The sequence below is a fragment of the Falco rusticolus genome, chromosome 16, assembly GCF_015220075.1.
Source record: "Falco rusticolus isolate bFalRus1 chromosome 16, bFalRus1.pri, whole genome shotgun sequence".
NCBI lineage: Eukaryota > Metazoa > Chordata > Aves > Falconiformes > Falconidae > Falco > Falco rusticolus.
This window is the reverse complement of record NC_051202.1, coordinates 1,481,549-1,494,812: the sequence shown is the minus strand read 5'-3', so window position 1 is coordinate 1,494,812 and position 13,264 is coordinate 1,481,549. Positions and strand designations below refer to the sequence as shown.

The following is a 13,264-nucleotide window of genomic DNA, read 5'->3' as shown; positions in this document are numbered from 1 at the left end:
TGTCTGGAGGGCCCCAGGAGCTGTTGAGCAGGCAGAGATGTTACGGCTTATTTCAGTCTTTCTGAGATTGTACTTGTTGGATTTCACACATCAATAAAACTTATATTTATAGTGTACTGCCTGGATGCCTCCCCTCCCTGAGCGGACAGAGGGCATGCACATGAGGGGAGATGCGCGTACCGGGGTACACCGACGGGCATCCCTGTGCTGGGGTGTGGAGCTGTGTGCTGGGGGGCAGCATGTGGACAGGGACAGTGTGCAAAGGTGCACAGGGGGACACGTGCAAGCCTTTGGGGTGCAAGGGGTGGCTTTTGGGGTTACCAGAGTGTGAAGCCTTGCCCTCAGTCCTGCCTGTGGCTGGCTGGGGTGGGCTGGCCCTTCCTGGGGCAGCACCCAGGGGCCGAGCGTGTTGCACGCAGCCCTGCAGACGCCGCTGGCTCTGGTCTCAGCACTACCTTACTGGGTTGCCAGAGCAGATCTGCAAGCAGCGAGAGCGTAGGTAGGTATGTCTGTGTGTGCATGTCCATGCACACGTTGCACAGCCAGGCAGAGCCGGGTGGTGCTGGGCTGCCCTGCCAGCACAGCTTCCTCCAGACTCTTTTCCCTGTGGGGCTGCTGTTGTCCCGCTCCTTGCACTGTGCTCGGTGGCAGCAGCTGAGCACGGGGAGGGTTTCACTGTGGAGCAGGATTTATCCTTGCAGGCTCCTGTTGCGCAGCTGGGGATGCAGAGCCACTGATTGTGTCCAGAGGAACCCCCGCACCTTGCAGCACAGCTGGTATGCGGATATATGCAGGAAACCCCCCGCCCCGTCCCCATACTGTGCGTGTCCCTGTGTTTGGGGGTACAGGTCTTTGTCCTTGCTGTTGCACTTGCTGGTCCCTGTGCCGTGTCCCCGAAGCGGGGGCTCTCCACGCTCCACGCTGGCGCGGGGCAGGACGGGACAGGACGGCGTTGCAGGAAGTTACAGCTGCAAAACAGCCACCTCCGGAGAGGAGAGAGGAGCGTCTTCCTGGGGCGAGGATGGAAGGACAGGGCTAAGCACCAGCAGGCTCTCCTTGGTGGGCTCAGCGCCTGCAGCACGAGCACGGGGAGCCGTGGGCTCAGCCTCCCTGGCCAGGATCCCCGCTGGAGGTAAACGTGTCGCTTTCGACACGGCCATCGCTCTCGTCTTGCTCAGCGTCCGCCTCGCTTGCCGTGGGCTCCGTGGCCTCGATCCCTCCGGACACTGACGCAGGGAGGTGGGAGCCTGCGGTAACCAGAGAGCCAGGGCGTGCGGGCCAGGCGTGCACCAGGGGTCCCTGAAGGGGACGTGGCAAGCGCGCGGCACAGGGCCCTCTGCTCGGCATGCCCTGGGTGGCAGAGGGTGCCAGGAAAGGGCTGGGAGCTGGGCATAGGGCACATCAGGGTTTGCTTGCTGCAGAAGTCTCCAGGCCAGGACACCCAGGTTCAAGGTCAGCTCTGCCGTCTCCACCCCCGTGCCTCAGTTTCTCCATCTGGATAACATGAGGGACTGCAAAAAGCCTGGGCTGCGGGAAGGGAGAGCGAGCAGTCGCCCTGCTCGTCGTCTCCTGGAGGAAGCCAAACGCAGAGGTTGCATGCTGGGGTTCGCTTCCACCCTCCCCGCGCCATGCCTCAGTTTCTCAGGCTGTTGGGGCTGTGAGCATTCCCGAAGGATCGTCCTGCTGATCTGGGGCAGGAGCCTGAGTCAGGGCCGGCGCAGCCGGTTCTGCGGGGCTGTACGGGCAGGCAGGGCTGGGCAGAGCTCGGCTGTGCCGTGGCCCTGGGCAGCAGCGCTGCCACCCTGTCCTGCTCCCCTCGTCCATTCCGGAGATGGGCGCTTTGCCTGGCGAACCTCCCCCTGGGGCAGGCGGGACCTGGTGCAGCCCTGAGGAACCAGCAGAGCTCTGGCAGCCCCCTGCCAGCTTGTGCCCTGGCTACTGCTGGCCACAGCCTCACTGGCGGCTTTAGGCAGGGGGAGGCTGTGCTCAGCATCTCTGCGTGCCACAGCCACCTTGTCCGGGCAGACCTGGTGAGAGGGCTCAGCCAGTGCCACCGGGCAGTCCCGGCAGTGCCGGACTGGGGGAAGCCACCACTCACGTGGAGCTGGGATCATCTTTACCCAGTTCCTTTCCTAAGCCCCTTCCTGCCGTCTCCTATCTCCCAACCCCAGCTCCTAGTTTTACAGGATTTCATGGCACTTTGGGGAGGGCAGTTGGTTTGTTCTAATATAAAGCCCTAAAATATCAAGCCCTCAAGCCTGGGAGAAAGCACCTGCTCTGTCCCCGGTACTTTTGTTCTCTTGGCTGTGATAGTTGTTACAGCTGAGTCTAGGCTAGTGACTTCTGGCTGCTGACAGGGAGGAGAGCGTCCCCTGCCCCTTGTGCCCCCAGTGAATGAGGTGGCTGGTCCCAGCTGAGGCCCTGGGGGGTGGAGGTGGGTCTTGGGGGGGGGGGGCAGGGGGCAGGCAGGCTTGGCTGGGAGGGCAAGTACCTCCTCAGGACCCTGCATTGCTGCCCTCCTGGCTGCAAGCCAGCCAAGGTGATGCCCAGGTAGGTCTGTGAAGCGTGCTGGATGGGGAGTCTGGGGTGGGGAAAATGCTTCTGCCAGCTCAGCTCTGCTCCAGCCACCCTGCTGGCCAGCCCCCCACTCCTGCCCACGGCCAGTGGGTTTGTGGGATCAGATGTGGGAGTGGGTCCTTCCTGATGCAGGCATCCCTGGGCTGGGGGGTAAGGTACGGCCTTAGGCTGCAAAGCTGGGCTGGGGCAGGACACCGGCAGGTCCAGGCACCCAGCCTGCCTCATGGGCTGCCTCCTCTCTTTCAGGCAGAGGATGCTCCGTGCCACGCAATGCCAGAGCTGCCTGCCCTGGGGCAGCTGGGCACAGCTGCGTCGATCCCTGCCGGGGAGCAGGGGAACCCGGGGTGTGTATCTGTGTGCTGCTTCGGTGCCAGGTGAGCTGGGCTCTGTGCCTGTGGGACTGTGACCCTGCATCTGCCCTGCCCGCAGGGAAACCCTGTCCCTGGCGGACATCCCTCCCTAGCTGCACAGTGGAGCCTGTGCACTCTGTGGGTCACCCCAGCAAGATGCGAAGCTGTTGAGCTGGGTGCTGTGAGCTCTGCTGGGCTGGAAGGGGCCATCCCTGACTGTCTGTGTTCTTCTCCACCCCAGATGTTGCAGGCAGCTACTTCCTCAGGAAGATCCTTTGCGCAAGCAGCATCTCCCATCCCAGGTACAGTGCCACGCAGCTGGGGCCTGGCCCATTCCACCCTGTGGCCGTTTGCCATGGGACCTGGGCGGCTGAGCTGGCTGCCGTGGGACCACTGGGGCTCTGCAGGCAGACGCTGCTTTGCCTCCACCTAGAAAACAACCCAGACCCGACTCCCTGCCTGCTCTGAATTCAGCCCAGCTTCTCCGCCTCGCCATGGGGCTGCTGGGGATGCACAGCACGTGGCTTGCTGACCTGCCTTCAGCTCCCAGCCGTGCCCTTGCCCCAGTCCTGTGCTCTGCCTTGGGGTGGGGGAAGGCAGGGGTGAGCTGACTCTGCTCAGCACTTCCCATGGCACGCACTGGAGACCTGCCTACCCTGCCCCAGGCAGGGCTTGGAGCTGCCAGCCCCTGCCTTCCTTGTGAAACTCTTCCTCCTCTTGCAGGGGCTGCGCTCGCTTCCAGGGAGGGTCCCAGGAGCATTCTGTCCAGCCCAGCTCCCCTCGCCGTGGCCTGAACCAGCTGAAGAACGTGGCCTCTTCTGGTGAGCTTGCAGCCCTGCACTGAAGGGGATGGAGGGTCCTACAGAGCGGGCTGGGGGCAGCTGCTGTCCCGGGCGGTGTGGGGTTAGCAAGAACTGGGTTCTGTCCTCTTCTCAGCAGCTGCCTCACCGCAGTGGCTTGGGGCCGGCAACTTCCCCAGTCCCCTGCCAGTGAGATAGCCTTGCTTCATCAAGCAACTTCCTCTTCCCAGATGCCATCAAGAAACACCAGAAGAGCCTGTCTGCATGGTTCAGCCACCAGCCCAATGAAGAGAGGCAGTTTGGCCCTTCCTTCTCGATGGACGCAGTCCATGTGGACCCAGTGATCCGGGAGAGCTCCCTGGAGGAGATCCTGAAGCCCTCACCTGACTTAACCATCCAGAACCAGCTCCAGCAGCCCTGCAGCCAGGTTATCAGCCTCCAGAACCTTTTCGATGTGGATGCCTGCGGGCGACAGGTGAAGAATGTGGTGCTGTATGGTACCGTGGGCACGGGGAAGAGCACCCTCATCAAGAAGATGGTGGTGGACTGGTGCCATGGTCGCCTGCCTCGCTTTGAGCTGGTCATCCCGTTCTCCTGCGAGGACTTGTCCCAGAGTCATGCCCCCATCTCCCTGCGGCGCCTCATAACCAAGAAGTACCAGCACCTCCGGGACGTGGTGCCGATGCTGGGCGCTTCCAACCTCAAGGTGCTTTTCATCCTCAATGGCCTGGAGCGCCTCAACTTGGACTTCCGACTGGCTGGCACGGAGCTGTGCTGTGACCCCAATGAGCCTGTGCCTCCCTCCGCCATCGTGGTCAATCTGCTGCGAAAATACCTCCTGCCAGAGGTCAGTGTCTCCCTCCAGCTCCTTCATGCTGGAGGAAGGCTGGGGTGAGCCCTAGGGCATGGCAGGCATGGCCGTTGTGCTGATTGCTCGTAGTCCAGCCTGGCTGTGAGCGAGCAGGCAGCCTCCGTTCCTGGAGGGACTCGCCAAGGTGGCCTTGTGTTGCTGTTGCTGGTTTTTCTCTGTGGGATCTTGAGGGAGGCCTGGGAAGGCAAAGGCGGCGGTCTGCTGGGCTGTGGCCTTCCAGACTCGGTACTTGTCTAGCAGGGGATGGGGAAAGTCCTGTCCCCTCTGCCTGGGCCAGATTTGAACCAGCACCCTTTAGGCAGCAGCTTCTCGCACCCCAGCCCCCGGGTGGTGTGACCCTTGCGCACCTGTACGTGGGTTATGCACTTGGGACCCTGCTGAGCTTAGATCAAAGCTGCGGACAGAGCATCTCCAAACTCACCCAGCCCTCTGCTTCCAGGCCAGCATCATTGTCACCACGCGCCCATCAGCTGTGCGCCGGATTCCTGGCAAGTATGTGGGCCGCTACGCTGAGATCTGTGGCTTCTCTGACACCAACCTGCAGAAGCTGTACTTCCAGATGCGTCTCAGCCAGCCTGGCTGTAGTGGAGGGGACAGTGTGGTTAGCGGCTCAGGCGAGCAGGAAAACTTGGTGGAGATGTTGTCGAGGAACTTGGAGCGCCACAACCAAATAGCTGCTGCCTGCTTCTTGCCCTCTTACTGCTGGCTGGTGTGCACCACGCTGCACTTTCTCTACTTCACCAGGACGGTACCTCCCAGCCAGACCCTGACGGGCATCTACACCAGCTTCCTGAGGCTCAACTTCAGTGGGGAGGTGCTGGACAGCACTGACCCCACCAACATCTCCATGATGAAGTATGTGGCCAAGATGATGGGCAAGCTGGCCTACAAAGGGGTGATGTCCCGCAAGACCTGCTTCTCAGAGGACGACCTGCAGCAGTGCTTTGAAGTGGAGATGAAGACTGAAAGTGAACTCAACCTCCTGGAGGTTTTCCGCAGCGATGTCTTCCGCTTCTTCCTCACTCCATGTGTGCAGCCGGGCAAAGAGCACACCTTTGTCTTCACCATCCCTGCCATGCAGGAGTACCTGGCAGCCCTGTATGTGGTGCTGGGTGAGAAGAAGACCCTGGCGCAGAGAGTGGGGAAGGAGCTGTCAGACGTCATTGGGAAGGTGAGCGAAGATGTCGCTGTCGTTCTGAGTATCATCTCCAAGGTGCTGCCCTTGCGCTTCCTACCAGTGCTCTTCAACCTGCTCAAAATTTTCCCTCGCTACTTCTCCCGGCTGAGCGGTAAGGATCGGGATGCTATTGCCCACACCATGGCAGAGGAGCTGTTCAAAGAGGAGGACTACTACAATGACGATGTTTTGGACCAGATCAATTCCAGCATCCTGGGCGTGGAGGGCCCCATGCGCCACCCTGATGAAGCCCCTGATGATGAGGTCTTTGAGCTTTTCCCCATTTTCATGGGTGGAATACTGTCCCGCCGTAACCGCGCCATCCTTGAGCAGCTGGGCTGCTCCATCAAGAACCTGGCAGCCTTTGAGATCGCCAAGGCCATGAAGAAGACAGTCATCAGGAACAGCCGCAAGGGCCTGCCCCCCTCCGAGCTGATGGACTACCTCTTCTTCCTGCACGAGTTTCAGAACGAGCGCTTCACAGCTGAGGCCGTCCGCTCCCTCCGGACTGTCAACCTCTCATCCGTCAAGATGACCCCTCTCAAGTGCTCTATCCTGGCATCTGTCATGGGCACCACGTGCCATGAGGTGGAGGAGCTGAACCTGACCTCCTGCAACCTTGACACGAGCAGCCTGAGGACCCTGTTCCCAGTCCTGCTGCGATGCAAAGCTCTCCAGTGAGTACCACCTTCTTCTGCCCTCGAGCAGTGCTCGAAAAATGGGCTCTCCCTCACCTCTGCCCATCGCGGGGCTACACTGGGAGCCCCAGCACGGCTAAGGTAGGGGAGGAGACGCAGCCCTTGTTCATCCTCAGTGCAGACCTAGGGGACTACAGCTTCCAACGTGCAACGCTCCCTGAGCAGCCTCCTCGGGCATCGCGCTGCGGTTTGCGGTCCCCCCGCCCCTGCCTGCAGGACTCCGGGCGGCTCTCAGCACCGGGCTCTGCATCACCCGCTGCTCCGAGCTGGGGGATACGCAGCCCAAGGGTGGGAGCGGGGGCTGCGCGGGGGGGTGGGCTCGGTTCCAGGCCGGCGGTGGCTGCAGCCTCCCGGCCGCCCAGCGGGTGGCGAGCCGTGCTCGGCAGAGATGGACTCGGCTGTGCAGCGGGGCTGTGCGGCACTTCCTTCCTCCAGATGCTCAGGAGGTCCTGGTGGGGTCCTCATCCCTCCTCAGACCTTCACTCAGCCCCCTGTGGACCCTGCACGCCTTCCCCTCCCTTGCTGCTGCTGGCGCTGGCTCTGCTGGCGGATGCTACCCAAGCTCCGGGGCGGTTTCGGTGTGCTCCCTTTTGGGGACGGAGCCTTGTGTGGCCTTCTCTGGGGAGCCGGGGGGGGGTGGTGGTGATGGGGAGGGCCAAGAGAACAAGGTTGCCAGCCCTACGGGTAACAGCCGTTTCAGTCCTGCCACCCCACTGTCTTGCTCTGCCTCAGCCTGCAGCTCAACAGCCTGGGCTCTGATGCCTGCAAGGAGATCCGTGACCTGCTCCTGCATGACAAGTGTGTGGTGAGCAACCTGCGGTGAGTACTGCCTCTGTCCTTGCATGAAACCGTCTCTGCTGCCCACCACGTGCCCTGGCCCTGGGCCCCCTGCCCAGCCTTGGCATTGCCTTGAGCTCCTCTGTCCGCAGGCTGGCAAATAACCCCTTGGGGGAGCAGGGGGCACAATACCTGGCTGAGGCGCTGGCAGGCAACCGCTCGCTGACCCATTTGTCCCTGCTGCACACTGCCCTGGGGGACCAGGGTGCCGAGGTCATTGCTCAGCACCTGGCTGAGAACCAGCATCTCCAGGAGCTCAACCTGGGCTACAACTCCCTGACAGACACATCTGCCCTGCACGTGGTAGAGGTGGCCAAAAAGCACGCGACGCTGGACAAAGTGCAGTGAGTTCACTCTGTCCCAGCTTTTCCCTCTTGCAGGCGATGCCTCCAGCCCAGCGTCCCTCCCTGTGGCAGGGAGCAGGGAGCTCCTCTCTGCCTCGCCGTCCTGCCCCCTGGCCCTCACGGTGTCTCCCGTTCCTTTTCTCCCAACCCACAGTCTGTACTTCAACGACATCAGTGAGGATGGCAAGCGGGCGCTTCACAGCCTGCGCATGGACCGGGATGGCGTCAGGGCACTGGTCTTCCTTACAGCAGGCACCGACGTCTCTGACTACTGGCCCAATATCCTGAACGTGGTGCAGAGGAACCTGCCGTTCTGGGACCGTGAGCGGGTTCGGCAGCACCTTGCCCTCATCCTGCAGGACCTGGAGAGCAGTCGGAGACAGACTGCCAACCCCTGGAGGAAAGCCAAGTTCCTGCGGGTCGAGAGCGAGGTCAAGAAGATGCTGGGGCAACTGCAGCACGGGACCCTCTAGCCTGCTGCCCATCCGCCCAGCCAGGGAGGGAGCAGTGCTGCTGGCGGGGAAGCACCGGAGCGTGCCCCAGCAGCGCATCTCCTGCGTCCTTATCCACGTGGAGATGCCTAGTGGTCGGGTGCTACCAAGGCTGCCAAAGGTGCTGGGTATGTGGGGCTCAGCCATCGTCTGCGGGCAAGGCTGAAGTGTGGGAGAACTGTACGGAGACCAGGCCAGGAGCAAATGGGACTTGTTCTTCTGGGCTTGTAGAGACCCAGATCCTGCACCCTGGCCACAGCTGGCCCAGCCACGAGCCCCAGCAGTGGCAGAGGGGCAGGACTCAGGGTTGTTTGTGAAACCTTTGGTAGCATTAAAGTGCACCGCTTTGTTTCCACTGAAGCACACTAGTGCTGTGACTCAGTCTCCTCTCCGGGCCCTTCCTGGGGGAGGAATGTGGAGCTGCTGGTGCAGCCATCCCTCCAGCAGCTGGAGTGGGGGGCCCTGGCCCTTCCCCATCTCATGGGACTAGGATGGGGCAGCCCACTTCTGCTCCAGCCCATGCCAAAACAGCTGGTCTTCCCTACTGTGGGCTGCCCTTAGGAGCAGCTGGAAGCTGGGCCACCAGGATCTCTTCCCAAGCTGGGTGTCCCAGGCTGCTGGTCCCTGCTCCCAGCTCTGCTGGGTGAGGGCTGGCAGTGCCCTGGGGTTGGGAGAGCAGGGGAGACGTCGGGGCTGTTTAACCATTAAACCTGGGGCGTCTTGGAAGAGGCGGGGACACTGGCTTCCCTGCCACTTCACCCTGTACCTTGCTCCCTCTTGCATTCCCTGCAGCCATGAAGCAAACAAAAGGTATGTGCCAGGGCAGCGGGGCTTCGTCCTGCGGAGACCCTTCCCCAAATGCACGTCTCCGGGCCCTGCTTCTGCGTGGAGCAAGGCAACGTCAGAGCCCAGGCAGGCCACAGAAAGGAGCTGGAGGCGTCCAGGAAAATGCAGATGGAAATTGTGGGGGCACTTGGTGGGAATCTCCTCTCCTTGGGTTTGGGCGTCCTTCTGCTGGAAGAGGTGGGGAGGGGTTTTATGGGAAGGTGCGCAGGGGAAGGTCTCTGGCTCCATCTCCTGGCTCCAGCCAGCTCTCTGGGGCCCTGGTGACCCTTCCCATCCCTCACTCAAAAGCCCTGTAAACCCCCAGGACTACCCACCATCTGCATAATGCTGCCTGGCCCTGCTTTGCCCCTGGTGTTGCAGGACCCTGCTGGGCTGGGCAGCAGGTGCCCATTGGACCCAAGCAGATGTCCTGCTGCTTTGAAACCCAAGAGGACACTGGTGATGGGGTCAAGAGCCAAGCTGTGCCTGGACGCAGGCTGTAGCTGGGGGACAGAGGGGCTGGGGGGGCTGCGCGGACTCGGCAAGCATCTCCGCTGGCATGGCATGCTCAGCCTGCAAATGGACAAGCCCCTAGTGCATGAGCGCAGGGTGTCTGCTCCTGGCCCGCCACCTCCTGCACTGACCTCTCCTCTCCCTCTGCAGGGCTCGAGGGTGACAAGAAGTCTATCATGTAAGTGCTGAGCCCCCCTTCCCTGGCTGGGGGCTTCCCGGGGCTCATGGCCCCACAGCTGGGATGTACTGGGGCACATCCTCAGCTGAGGTGGTGTGGGTCACAGCTGCCAGTCCCTGCTGCCTGCCCCAGGAAGGTCTTTCCTGAGCTGTTGGCTCGGGTGGGATGTGGGGCACAGTCCGAGAGGGAAATCTCCTCCTGGCTTTCCCCAGGGAAGAGGAGGCACAGGAGCTGTGGTCCCCGCTGGCCCTTTCTGGGGGGAACGGGGCTCCCCATGGCGAGGTTGGGGAGGGTGGTGGGAAGGCCATGGTGCTGTGCTGACATCGCCTCTTCTGCCCTTTATCGTTTCAGAAAATTTGAATTTAATCCCAAAGACGGGATCGACAACCCTGCCCTGACGCTGACCGAGGACACGGGTAAATACCCTTATCTCCCCGGGGTGTCCCTGTGTCTGCATGGCGTTCTGGCAGCTGGGCATTGCTGGGGTCCTGAGCCCTCGCACACTGGGGAGCTGGACACATAAGGCAGCAGGGATGGAGAGACCCCAGCCCAGGATGCAGTTAAAGAACTCGTGCTAGGGTCCCTGCAGGGCCCTGCTCACAGGCTGTGCCCCCACGCAGATGGTGAGGGCAAGGGGGAGCCCCGCTTCTACCTCCTGAGCAAGGGCAGCACGGAGACCTTCGGCTTCTGCCTCAACGAGGAGCTGGGCTGCCAGGGCCATGTCATCCGACAGGTCGAGGTCGGGGGTCTGGCCCAGCGCAGGGGGCTGCAGGATGGGGACCGGCTCCTCCAGGTCAACGGCCACTTCGTGGATCACATGGAACACCACAGGGTAAGCTGGGAGTATCCCAGGGATGCCCGGGTCCTCCCTGGCCAAGGGCACAGAGGGTGCAGGACCTCGCTGCTCCCTGGGGCCCTGATCCCACACGCTGTGGTTGGAGGGGGTGCCCTGCCCAGGGTTCACAGCCTGGGTCTCTCCAGGTGGTGCAGAAGATCAAATCCAGCGGGAATCAAGTCCTACTAGCTGTGCTGGATGGAGACTCCTATGAAGCAGCCAAAGCCCTGGGCAGGGACCTGTCCCAGATGCTGCCAGCTGACATCCGCCCGCGCCTCTGCCACATCACACGGGACAAAAGCGGTTTTGGCTTCAGTGTGTCGGGTCCAGAAGGTAAAGTGGGCAGGGGGATGCCAGCACCATGAGCCTCCCCAGCGCAGCATCCCGCTCGCCCGGACTGCCTCCTCTCCTCCCTGCAGGCACGAAGGGCACCTTCCAGCTGGCAGTGCAGCAGGATGGGCCAGCAGAGAGGGCAGGGGTGCCACCAGGCTCCTGGCTCCTGGAGCTGAACGGGGCCAGTGTGAGGAGCTACTCGCATGCACAGCTCACCAGAAAGGTGCGTGCTGCAAGTGCGGGTGGGTGGGGGACTGGGGCCAGCAACGTGGCCGAGCACCCCGTGTCTCCCATCCAGCTGAAGCAGAGCGGCACCAAGGTGACGCTGCTGGTGGCATCCAGTGCTGTGGAGGAGTTTTACCGCCTGCGGGGCTTGCGGGTCACAGCTGCTTTGGCAGACACCTCCTGGCTCCCCTTCAAGGTCCGAGAGCTGCACATGGTGAAGGGTCCGGCGGGCTACGGGTTCCTGCTCAAGGAGGATGACTGCAGCTCAGGGGCCACAGGTGAGGGGGGCTGCGGGGAGCGGTCCGTACCTGAGCAAGGCATGGCTGAGGGTTGGGAATAGCTGCACACCCTGTGCCCGCAGCAGGACCCTGTCCCCACACGCACACGGGGGTCGGCAGTGCCTCTGGCTGGATGCCTCTGTGAGCATCTGCCTGCCCTCTCTTTGCCCCGCTATGGCAGGCCAGTTCCTGTGGGATGTGGATGCAGGGCTGCCGGCTGAGCAGGCAGGGATGAAGGAAGGGGACCGACTCCTGGCTGTGAATGGTGAGAGCATCGAGGGGCTGGACCACCAGCAGACAGTGCTCAGGATCCGTGCCCATGACGACCAGGTGACACTGCTGGTCATCGACCCTGCTGGTGATGAGTTCTACCACTCGGTAGGTTTGGGGGACCCAGCGTGGTCCTGCCCTGGTTGGGGAGCCCTGGAGTGCTGTGAGGATGATGGATGATGGAATGGGTGTCTTGCTCCCAAGCCTGCACAGTGAGGTCCTCCCCAGGGGACCTGGCTTGCTGTGGAGCACCAGGAGCTGTGCAGCCATCCCTTTTCTGCTCTTCCAGATTGGGCTGTCCCCTCTGCTGTCCTTTGAGGACACTGACCCTGCCTCAGGCTCCCGCACGCCCTCCCTGCCCTCTCCCCGTGGCTCTCCTGGACTCTGTCACATTGAGGTGGGACCAAAGGGACCTGGCTCCTGGCTGGTGGCTGCTGCCAACAGTATAGGGATCACACAGGTAACCCCTCCTGCCAGGCCCCATGGCAATGCTGCTCACCACCCAGCGCTGCTCTGAGCCCTAGCACCCTCCTGCCCTGCCTGTCCTCATATTTCCCTGGCACCTGTGACACTGGCAGGAGGGGTCAGTGTGGTCCCCTGGCCACAGGGGTCGGTCAGAAAGACCCCTCCAACCTGCCCGTGGGGCAAGGGTGGAGCGTGGTGGGGTGGGTAGATGCGTGCTGCCCACAACGCCCCTGCTGTGTCCCCACAGAGTCCGCGCCGGGAGGAGCAGAGGAGGCTGCACCAGGCGTTCTAGCAGCCCAGGACCACCTGCCTCCGGGCAGGCTTGCCCCCCAGCGCCTCAATCCAGGCCACATCCAGCCCGTTGGTGTCCCCTGCCCAGCTCCCCGGCCAGCACAGGGCTGCTCAGCACCGCCGTGGCACGCACAGCTGCTGCGCCTCCATGCCCGCGATGGGGTTTGCAGCATCACACCTCCCAGACTCATCTCCACCGGCCAAGGCTGGCTCCAAGCTTTTATTAACTGTGGTGGCGGCTTCTTGCAACCTGAAGAGAGACCTGTGTCTTTGCCTGCCCAGCTGCCCCCAGGGGTATCTGTCTGGGGACATGGTACCGAAGCTCTTGCCCAGCTCCAGACTCTGGGAGCTCCCAGGAGAGCCAAGGCACTGCCCTCCACACCATGACCCAGCGGACTGGGAACCCTGAGGCCTGGCTCAGCCCAGGGCTGGCCTTTGGGCCACTGTGTGAAGGGGACAGGGAGCAGTGGTGGCTGATGGGGCAGTGGAGGAACTTCCCACCTCTCAGCCTGTTGGCACACGTCTCCCCCCGCATGGACATCTTTCTCGTGCTCCTCCTCTCATCCTCCCTGTGGAACCTGGGGACGATGAATGTCTGCCACCCATCACAGCACTGTTCCTGCGGCACCCACTTGGGGTGTAATTAAAGGACAAATCCACACCGCTATTCCCGTGGGTAACGTTATGGAGAGGACTGTGACACAGCAGGGCATCCCAGGGGCAGACAGGACCCGCCTTCTCTTACCCAGCGCGGGTAGCTGGGGCGCTGGGAAGTGGATGTGGGAAGCTCTCCAGGTGTGCTGACAGGGAGGTAGGGGCTGAGAGCCTGGCCTGTCCTGGGAGCCCCAGGGCACTGTATCCCCAGGGGGCTGAGACCGAACTCCTTCAGGAGCTCCTTGTACTCTA

The 13,264-nt window shown here is 62.4% G+C and overlaps 2 protein-coding genes across 5 annotated transcripts; both read left to right on the top strand.

Annotated features, from left to right (window-relative positions):
• The first annotated feature begins 680 nt into the window (after positions 1 to 680).
• On the top strand, positions 681 to 8,505 carry NLRX1 (NLR family member X1). Of its 3 annotated transcripts, none has more exons than XM_037409866.1 (9): positions 681 to 776; positions 2,824 to 2,951; positions 3,169 to 3,229; positions 3,651 to 3,748; positions 3,958 to 4,574; positions 5,038 to 6,452; positions 7,206 to 7,292; positions 7,403 to 7,654; positions 7,809 to 8,505. In XM_037409866.1, the coding sequence occupies exons 2-9, from the start codon at positions 2,831 to 2,833 to the stop codon at positions 8,125 to 8,127; spliced, it is 2,970 nt and encodes a 989-aa protein (XP_037265763.1). In that variant the 5' UTR covers positions 681 to 776; positions 2,824 to 2,830; the 3' UTR covers positions 8,128 to 8,505. The 3 variants fall into 3 exon arrangements, with proteins under 3 accessions (XP_037265763.1, XP_037265762.1, XP_037265761.1); XM_037409865.1 differs by lacking the exon at positions 681 to 776 and adding an exon at positions 960 to 1,132; XM_037409864.1 differs by lacking the exon at positions 681 to 776 and adding an exon at positions 1,028 to 1,132 and having other exon boundaries at positions 2,824 to 2,921.
• On the top strand, positions 8,178 to 13,025 carry PDZD3 (PDZ domain containing 3). Of its 2 annotated transcripts, none has more exons than XM_037409868.1 (10): positions 8,178 to 8,273; positions 9,634 to 9,661; positions 10,013 to 10,077; positions 10,282 to 10,493; positions 10,643 to 10,829; positions 10,916 to 11,052; positions 11,251 to 11,332; positions 11,514 to 11,710; positions 11,892 to 12,062; positions 12,315 to 13,025. In XM_037409868.1, exons 1-10 carry the CDS (start codon positions 8,231 to 8,233, stop codon positions 12,357 to 12,359), a joined length of 1,167 nt encoding a protein of 388 aa, XP_037265765.1. In that variant the 5' UTR covers positions 8,178 to 8,230; the 3' UTR covers positions 12,360 to 13,025. The 2 variants fall into 2 exon arrangements, with proteins under 2 accessions (XP_037265765.1, XP_037265764.1); XM_037409867.1 differs by having other exon boundaries at positions 11,128 to 11,332.
• Positions 13,026 to 13,264: the final 239 nt, after the last annotated feature.